Source organism: Terrapene carolina, unplaced genomic scaffold, assembly GCF_002925995.2.
Source record: "Terrapene carolina triunguis isolate 2854851 unplaced genomic scaffold, T_m_triunguis-2.0 Scaffold211, whole genome shotgun sequence".
In the NCBI taxonomy this organism is placed as follows: Eukaryota; Metazoa; Chordata; order Testudines; family Emydidae; genus Terrapene; species Terrapene triunguis.
The window spans coordinates 38,290,459-38,300,560 of NW_020664562.1; the positions used below are offsets into that span (position 1 = coordinate 38,290,459).

At 44.5% G+C, this 10,102-nt stretch overlaps 1 protein-coding gene across 1 annotated transcript in view; it reads right to left on the reverse strand.

The window, feature by feature from the left end:
- LOC112115974 (VWFA and cache domain-containing protein 1) overlaps positions 1-10,102 on the reverse strand; it is a 194,665-nt gene continuing 184,563 nt past the window's right edge. The window contains exons 26-27 of the mRNA XM_026656018.2: positions 8,899-9,000; positions 1-916 (exon numbers count right to left, since the gene is read on the reverse strand). Of these exons, the coding sequence (XP_026511803.1) occupies positions 678-916; positions 8,899-9,000 (341 nt within the window). The 3' untranslated portion in view covers positions 1-677. The remainder of the gene's footprint in view (positions 917-8,898; positions 9,001-10,102) is intronic.

Consider the following 10,102-nt stretch of genomic DNA (forward strand, 5'->3'; position numbering starts at 1 on the left):
TGAATATCAGCTAATAAGAAGCAGACGCCTTCCTTGGAAGAATGACTTCACCATCACACAGAATGTATGCTGTCCTTGTCAATAGTCACTAATGTGTTTTTCCCCTCCCCCCAAAGTTCATGAATGTTTCAAGTTCAATAAATAGTAGAAAAATAATCCTTTACTTAAAAATCTTGAGATGCATTGTCCCAGGTCCCACACAGCAATTGTAAGAGCAATGTACTTTCTAAAAAACGAACGGAAACCTCAAAAAACCCATTTCTGTAACCAGCACCTTTTTTGTCTCTGGTTGCACAGCTTTATACTCTTCCAGTTAAGGAAAGTAAAACATCTTCATCTTCTTTGAGCTCTCCCTTCTCTTGGCTCAGCTTAACAGGGTTCCTAAAGCTTTAGTTAGTGTATAAACTTTTATCCCAGTGTTTGGAGGTCTAACAGGCCTCCCGCTGCATTTTATTAAAATGTTATGGCAGGTCCATTCATCATGCTGATTTTCCCTCCATTCCAGAGCCAACGTTACATTTTGTAAATGTAAATGTTGTGTGCATGTAACAGTTTCTTTAGGAAGGTAGTTAAACCACTCCTGGTAAAAGCACAACCACAAAGCTCCCCATTGCTGTATGGATCGTTGCTAACAAACTGCATTTCTTTTGTCATCTTTTCCCAAAGAATAAAGTGTATTAGCATTCCGCATCCACAGTGTGCACTGTGACTGCCGCCTGTAAGTGGTGGCTGTGATGAAGAGTTGGATGGTGCAACCTGTAGTGGTGAAACTTATGACTCAAGAGTGCAGCTGTTTGAGGTGGGGTATCCAGATCTAAATCTTCATCATGGTTTCCAACGTCAACACCAGCTGATAGTGGATCATTATTGCATGGAGGATTTTCACTGTCTTCCTGAGGACTCATAGTGCTATAGCCTAGAACACAAAACAATACCAGTAAGAACAGATGGTCTAGGGCAAAAGGCCCAACATTTCAAGGTACTGAACGCCCCAAAACCCATTAAGATCAATGGAGGAACTCAATGATTTACAGAATAGGGCCCAACAAACAAACAGTTTTAAAATAAAGACACACAGTAGACAATCTTGTACAGTTTTAAAATAATTCCTTCCTCCCTCTTCTCCCTGCTTTTAAATAGCCTGTTGGCAGCCTCACTTTGAAATATCTGGTTCCCTACCAAACAAACAAACAAACCTATCTACCTACTGGCATTTATTTAAAAATATACAATAAAGAAGAAGTATGGTTTTGGAGGCAAAAGCCTTAAAAATTATTTGGACTTTGCAAATAGATAAGGAACAAAAACTAAGTCAAATTTGAGCTACACTCTTTAAATTGTACATTATTCCCATTCCTAATAAACTAAAACTTCCTTAGAAAAGCCATCAACTATTCTAATGGTAAATACTTCACATTATCTCTGTATGATTTTTTAAAATGATATATATATTTAAAATGAAAAAGGTCCTTGGAGATGAAAGTGTTCTATTTTCAAAGTTCTGGGATTTTTGTAAAAAATATTACAGAACTTTCCTTAAAGTTTCAGAAGTAACAGAATATTAATATTCTGTTGAATCTACTGCCAGCATCCATCAGTACTTACCTATCAGCTGCCCTGCTCAGATTTGTGACAGCCAAACCAATCTGCTTATAGACAGCTGAGTAGAAATGTTTTGTAACTAAATATATACATATCCATCCATCCATCCATCCATCTCCACACACACACACACACACACACAGTGCTGAAGAGTTACATCTAGTGAATCTATAAGAACGTACTTAGAATGGATTAATCAAGCCAAATCCTGCAGACCCTTTTCTGGCTAAAATCTCATGAAACGAAATGACTAAAGCAGGGAGACAGAGGGAAATACTCTAAGTGAGTATCACAATGTACCCAGCCTACCAGCTGCCTGAAATCTTGCCTGATCTCAGACAAGTGCCACAGCATATCTACTGCAAAACCCTCAAAGCAGCCTGGTATGCCTGTGTTCAAGGTACCGCATGCATCCTTGCAACTGATCAGACTGGATCTCTTACAAGAATATTAATTTGGTCTACCAAGAAAGGAAGATAATCAAAATACATCTTATATCACCTAACTCCTAAAGAGGCTTTCATCTCATGCAGCTAGTTTAATCTAGAATACCAAAAGTGAATTTCAGTTTGGTCATGGCATTTCCTGAACTTCATTTATGTGCTGTAACTATGAGAACAGTATAACAGTTCTGAAAACAAAACCCACAAAAAATAGAAAATTTAGTTCCCTGCTAAATGAGGGCTTATGTTTTGTTACCTTTCAACTGTTTTAGGGTCTTGAGACTAACGTAAATTAGTTGAAAAACTGGTTACAGGACTGTTAAAAAATACAGTTTAATGCTATTAATTTCACCATGTATTTGCGGTGTGGTCTATCAACCTCTGTCCAGCTGTTTTCTAGTCTTGCATTTCTTCTACATAAAAAAATCTCTCATTTCTTTGAGAGAAGAGATGCTGAATTGTATGTGACTCAAGTGTTAAACTGCAATCTTTCACATATATTAAGGTGTACAACTGTCTTTTCACTGTGCTGCTGCTTTAGTCATTGATAAAGCTTCACACATACTTAGTACTTTTTATCTTCATGGACTTTACAAATATTAAATAACTTAAGACTCAGCATTCAGGTGAGATAGACTAGCAACATTTTACAAACGAGGATAGTATGGCCAGGTCTACACCTAATAATTAGGTCAACCTAGCTATATGGCTCAGGGCTATGGAAAAATTCGCACTCGATGTGATTTAGTTGGGTCAATGTAAACTCCACTGTAGATGCAATGAGATCGACAGAAGAATTATTCTGTCGACCTAGCTGCCACCTCTTGGAGAGATGGATTAATTACACTGGCGGAAAAACCTCCTCTAGTGACGTAGGGAGTGCTACCATGGCACAGCTGCATTGTCGTAGCTGTGCTGCTGTAGTGTAGACATATCCTGAGGCTCAGAAAGGTTAACTCACTTGTGCAAGGTCACCTGGGACTTCAGGGGCAGGTCCGGGGTTATTACTGCAGGGTTACGGGGGAACACAGAAGATAACTATGGGGTTGGGAAGCAGCGGTAGAGGACAGAGCAGGAACAAGCAGTGGACCTCACAGCCCTGCTGGAGAGTGCCTGGTTCCCTGGCCCAATGGGCAACCGTACTCTACTCCCAGGCAACCCCTCCCATTCCAAAGAGAACACTGTTTTTGTTATCTGTACGATCGGTAGTTTTTATGATTGTTGACTTCCCTCTCTGAGAAGATACTGACCAAGAGTAGTGAAAAGTGACTAATGATCTTGGCTGCCTCAATTTTTGGATTCTCAAACTGATCTCTGAAAAATCAGGGTTCTCTAAAGGTGTGTCACCTTCGGCACCTGAAATCACTCGTTACTTTTCACAATCTGAGTCATAGTGTCCCTTTAGCTGAGAAAAAACAGGATGATGATGGGGAATCTGGTCTCTCCTATCTGCGATGAAGCTATGGATATCTAAAAAAGAGGAGGTTACTTACCTGTAACTGGAGATTCTTGAGATGTGTGGTCCCTACCTGTATTCCACTGTGAGGTTACACATCCGCACCACACCCCCAGGGTCGGAGAGTTTTGACAGCAGTGCTGTTGGTCCGCGCAAGTGCCCTGGCTCGCTTTGTGCTTCTGACTGAGGCAATTTTGCTCCCCCTTGCTTGTTGATATACAATACAGTTGCAGTGTTGTCCGACATCAGGATGCGGTGAGTGGATGAATGGGGAAAAAAAACTCATGCTTTCCTTACTGCCCAAAGTTTCAGGACATCAGTGTGCACACCCTGGACTCTTGGGGTGTCCCTTGTGTGGTAGTGTGGTTGTCCACATGAGCTTTCCAGACTAGTCGGGATGCGACAGTAATGACAGTTTTGCCTGGAGAAGAGGGGGGACACCCATACATACATGATAAATGTTTGTTCACCACTGGAGGGAAGGACAGTATGTCGATGGGAACTGTGAAGGGAAGGTTCATAGATGACTTGGTGAGGACACTGACTGTAGTCTTGCTTGAAGATAACGAAGGTGGAGTCTCACGAATGGAGTGATCTATGGGCATGAGGCCACGTGGACAAGTATGGACAGGCATGCCTTGGTCGTCACTCAAGGATTGCTCATAATGCGAGCTAATGATCTCGTTCATAATCTGGAACCTGCCTGTGAGTAAGCCTCGCAGTGATAGAGTTCAAAGTTGCCCCAATGAAGTCCACAGACTGCGTGGGGGTGAAGACAGACTTTTCGATGTTTACACTGACTCCGAGAGAGGTGAGGAGGTGGAGGATCATAGAAATACGTGTGTAGGCCTCTTGGTAGGATCTGGTGGTGAGCAGCCAGTTGTTGAGGTACAGGAAAAAAAGTAGGCCATTATGTCTGACATGAGCAGCCACCACTGAAAATACCTTTGAATACCCTGGGGGCGGTAGCTATCCCGAATGGTAGCACTCTATATTGCAAATGGTCGGATCCCACCATAAATCTGAAAGTGTCTGTGGATGGGACAAACATCTATGTGAAAGTAGGAGTCTTTCATATCGAGAGCCATGAACCACATGCCTTTATCTAATGATGAAATTATCGCAGCCAACATGACAGACATCTGAGCTTGTGGATGAAGCAACTCAGATGACAGAGGTTGAGGATTGGTCTTCACCCGCCCTTCTGGTTGGGTATGAAGAAGTAGGTCGAGTAAAATCCCATTCCATGATATTGTGGTGGAGGAACACGTTCTATTTCCCCTCACTGCAGTAAAGAGCTCACCTCTTGGGTGTGAATACTGTCTCATGAGAGTGGTCCCCGAAGAGATAGGAACAGGGGTTTTTGAGGAGGTAGCATCACAAACTCGATTGTATAGCCATAGTGGATGATGTTCAGCACCCACCTGTCTATTGTACTTCAGGTGTTGAAAAAGAGTGCTAGACGACCCCCAAATGGAGTAGTGCGGTTGTGAGGTGTTAAGCTTATCGGTTCACGGATGTCGAGCTCGCATCAAAAATATCTCCTGGCCAAGGGTTGGGATTGAAATGTCAAGGCCATAGCAGGAGGCATGGGAAAGAGGGACCTTTGAACCTTTTTTTTTTTACGTGATGGTTTGGATGGTCTTTGGTGGTGAAAGTGTTGGCACCTATACTGTGGTGTGGCTGACTGGTGATGAAACTTCCTTTTGGGGGCAGGTGTATAAACGCCCAGTGATTGAAGGGTGGCCCTAGAATCCTTGAGGGTGTGTAGGGAATCGTCTGTCTTCAAGAAGTGGGATTCATCAAAAGGGAGGTCCTCACTGGTGTTCTGGACCTCCCTGGGGAATCCTGTAGAATGGAGCCAGGACTCCCTTCACATAATGATGACCATAGCCATGACCCTAGAGGAAGTATCAGCCGTGGTTCTGGCTATTAATTTACCTTCCTCAATGAGAGCTTGGAAATAGGTACAGTCCTAATGTGGGAGACTGCTGGTGAATTCCTCAAACAGCATAACTGAGGAAATAGCACTTGATAATTGGCTATCTTGAATTGTAAACTGGAGGATGAGAAAACCCCCTTCCCAGTAGGTCTAAACACAGGAGCTGACTTGTATTTTTACTGGTGGGCGCTCCACCTCTCCCCTGAGGCCCCGCTCTCGCTCCACCTCTTCCTGCCCCCACTCTGCCCCCTCCCCCGAGGCCCCGCTCTCCCTCCTCTCTGTCCCTCCCTTCCCCAGTGCATCCCACCTGCTGAACAGCTGATTGGCAGCCAGCCCTGGGGGCTGGAACCAGTGTGGCCGGTGGGTGCTGAGCACCCCCTATTTTTTTCCATGGGTACTTGAGCCCCAGAGCACCCAAGTAGCTGGTGCCTATGGGTCTAAGCATTTTCCTTTTTAACTACTGGCATAGATCTAGGATTTTGCTGCTTGGATCTTTTGGAAGCAGCCTGAACCACCAGAGAATTGGGAGGTGGGTGGGAAAATAGAAATTCTGAGCCTTTAGCTGGTACATGATAGTCTCTCCACACCCTTGAGGGTAGGAGCACAGGTGGCGGGAGTGTGCCACACCATTCTAGCCAGCTCCTTGTTGACATGGAGGGCAAAACTTGTGAGCGTTGAGGTATGGAGGATGTTCAAGAGCTTGTCGTTGAGTGTCTTGGATTTCCTCTAATGGGATCTGAAGTTCCCCAGCAACTGTGCAGCAAGTCTTGGAATTGCTTGACGTCATCCAGGGGAGAAGGAGATGTCGAAGTCACTGCTTTCTCCAGTGACGATGATAGTAGTTTAGTCAGTTCTGATGGAACCGCTGGAACCAGAGCATAGTATTCTCCTCGGTCGTCAGATCCGGGGGCAAGTTTGATGGTTCCCTTGGAGGGGAAGCAGGAGGCGACTCCCTACAGAACTCAGGAGGAGGGTACTGGTCCCAGGGTCCTCAATATGGCCAGTTGGAGGGATCAATGGATGCTCGTAGAGGTCCCGTGCTAATGACTCAGAGGCAGATGTGGCGGTGGCTGATCCCAGGGTCATGCATGTCTTTTGGGAAATGGGTAAGAGCAGTATGGGAGAGGCAGTTCTTCCGGTGGGTCTGAATCCCCCAAGGAAGAAAAGGTTGACTGGGTTCCAACAGTGGCAACTCTGGTGCAGCCAGAGACATGTATGTTATATGTGGTGGGGGTGACAGGCTCAGTACTGCAGGGAGATCTCTTAGGGGAGATGAGTTCTCTGGGGACTGAAGGTCCTGATGGAGTGGGGGGATTCTGGATCTGGGAAAGCAAAAATATCTTGTAGAGCAGCCATGGATCCAGATCTCCCATGAGTGAGAGGGATTCTATCTGTTTGGGCTGCCGGAGCTGGTGCCGAAGCTGGTATCCGGCCGTGGTCGGACTTCACCGGTATTGGGAGGGTCCTGGGTCTTGTGAGGAGCCAGGGATGGCAGTACCAGTGGGGGCCATTCTGGAGGTGGTGCAACCCAATGTTTCTGACCTTTCTTCTCATGCCTAAAGGACTTAGTACGTCCTAAGTCCTCATGAGCAGAGCTGGTGGACGGAAAGTCCGATTTTTTTAACATTGACTTAGAGGAAGACTTAGTCCCATGTTTATAGCAATGCTTCCTAATATCCTGACTGGGCCCTGCCATGGGATCTGTGGTAATGGATTCACTGGCACCAGAGTCAGACTTTGTAGTGGGAGGTGCACTCCTTACTGAATCAGGCTGATAAACAGGGAAGGTAGTTCCCAGCCTAGGTCCAATTGGGGTCTCATGGCCACCTGCATGAGATATTTATAGAGGCACAGAGCCCGCCCTTTTTGGGTATGGCTGGGGAAGGACTGACAGATACTGCACTGAGCTTCTCCCATGCCATAGAGGCAGCGTTGATGGTCATCACTGACCGAGAAAGATGGCAGGCAGGAGGTACAGAGTTTGAAGCCCAGAGCTTTGGGCATAGTGCGGTAACCAAATGGGTTCGGAAAGGTGGGCACTCCATAATCTACTCTAAAACGACTAAAACTATTAAAAACTGGTAAAACTACTAATCTACAAATTATTTAAGAATTAATAGAACTATTTACACCTGTTTATTTAGAATGACATCAGAGATGAGGACACTGAAGGTTCCGACCCAGACCATGCAATGGTGAGAAGGAACTGAAGAGGCGGTTGGTCTGCCCTGCCCTTTACCATCTTAGTAGGAAGCACAAAGAGAGCCAGGGTCCATGGATGGACCAACACACACTGCTTTCAAAACTCTCCAACTCCAGGCACATGGTGTGTATGCATAACCTCACAGTGGAATACAATAAGGACCATCACTCGAAGAAGAAATAAAGCAATATGTATCTTTAAAGAGCTGGGCAGGAGATTACCCCTGCTGGCACCTCAGTGCTACACGCTGTCAAGGCAGATAGCGAGGACTTTCTAGGAGTGTAAGATATCAAACTCTAATAATACAAAATCAGATGTAGTAACATAATGAGTCTGATTTAAACACAATAAAGATGACATTCAGCTACTGCCAACACCCCGGCAGACAGCCTTGTCTACCCTTGACTTGACTTAACTTACACTGAGTCTTCCTGATGGGTCAATAACTTGATACAGATCTAATTAAAAAGAGTTACCCAACTGTTTTTCAGAGTGGAAAGAAATATGATGACAAAATGATAACCCCCCAAAAGGGTTGACAATGGAAATGTCATCAGACACTAAATGACACTAGCACAAACACCATTACTATAAATATAGTAAATGTCGATAATCTTTTTAAAAGTTGACTTGCACATAAAATGTCCTCCCACTGCAGCAGTATGTGCTGAATGCCCAACAGAAAGGCTAAGGGAGTATTTGACCCATAGTCTAGTCCAGGCTTAGTTTAGCCTAGCTACAGAAGGCATACAGCAGATATTATTGGAGTGGAGAGGTAGTTTTATAAAAAGCTGTGAAGGTCACCTTTAAGAGAAGAGTGCCAGCTTCACAGCAAAGGGCATGGAATTAGTTCTCTGCTGTCATGAAGACAATAAACTTTACCTCTTTGAATGGTTTTTGAGATGCTGAATTAACTGTCAGGCTTGGCCATGGGAAAATGGTGTGGTAAACTTGGTCACTTTTCTATCTGTTTGAATTCCAGTCAATCAGACATCCAACAAAACTAACACTATATAAGAATAAGATGCAGAGGATGCGGCATTAAGCTAAATAGCTCATGTTATAACACTGCTCTTACAAAAATAGCTTCATTGCTGGACAGTGTCATGCACTCAGAGGTGTCAAAATTGTTTAACTATGAAGCAGTAAGGAGCAAAGATTTTTTTTTTTTTGGTCTGGCCTTATCCCCTATGTTGCCAAACATCTGAAACAAGCTGAGAATGCAGAGTCATTGGGGGTTTAAAGGTCTTACCGTGATCACTCTCTGTTCCCGATCGCCCCCAGTACCGACGTCTACGTTCTGGACTGTGGGCATGCCGCTCAATTACAGCTGCTATAAACCGAGTGTTGCTGACTAGGAAAGAAAAGAGAGCAGGGTTTGTTTTAAACAGAGTGTTTTTATTAAGTTATATTAATGGAGCAATTCAATAACAAGGAATCAGACATGTTTTATAAACTACTTCTTTCAGATGCTGCTATGAAATTCTTACAGGGATTACGAGCTTCAACATCACAGAAATGATGGGACAAAGGTTTGCTGAGAAGTGCATGTCCTCGTCCAGTGCTGAGAGCAGGATGAACATAACTCTGATTTACCCCACTGTCTGCTTTGATTAATGAAAGTTATGAGGGTTCCCTGGAGCAATGCCAGAACACAGAGACCTAGGAGGCATCTAAAGCCTGCTCAACATTTAAACTGAAAAGCAAGACAGACTCACATGAGCTATATTAGTATCAATGGATACAAGCTGCAGAACTCAGATCCAGCTCTGGTTTTTGAACCCTTGACGTTGTTCAGATCTTGAATTTTGATTCAGCCCATTTTAAGGACAGGGCCACATGGGAAATTCTGATCTCTCCCAAAATCCAGAGGCCTTGGGCCCATCACTATACAATAGAATTATAGTAGTACAGTCATAACTGAACGGCGAAGAACTAAGTGCAAACAGGATTTACTTATTTTTCATTTAAGGCTTTTGTTGAACTGAAGCTAGGAATTAAAGGGCCAGATTGTGCCTGCCCCTTCCAAGGCTGCTCATGGGCAGGAGCTTACACACCCCATGCAGTCATAACTGCAGTCCCTCAGCATTCTAAAAGCCATTCCCAGAGCTGGTTGGGCCATGGAGGGGGGCCCCCCCACTACAGAAAGGATGTGGACAAATTGAAGAGAGTTCAGCGGAGGGCAACGGAAATGATTAGGGGGCTGGAGCACATGAGTTATGAGGAGAGGCTGAGGGAACTGGGATTGTTTAGTCTGCAGAAGAGAAGAATGAGGGGGGATTTGATAGCAGCCTTCAACTACCTGAAGGGGGGTTCCAAAGAGGATGGAGCTCGGCTGTTCTTAGTGGTGGCAGATGACAGAACAAGGAGTAATGGTCTCAAGTTGCAGTGGGGGAGGTTTAGGTTGGATATTAGGAAGCACTATTTCACTAGGAGGGTGGTGAAGCACTGGAATG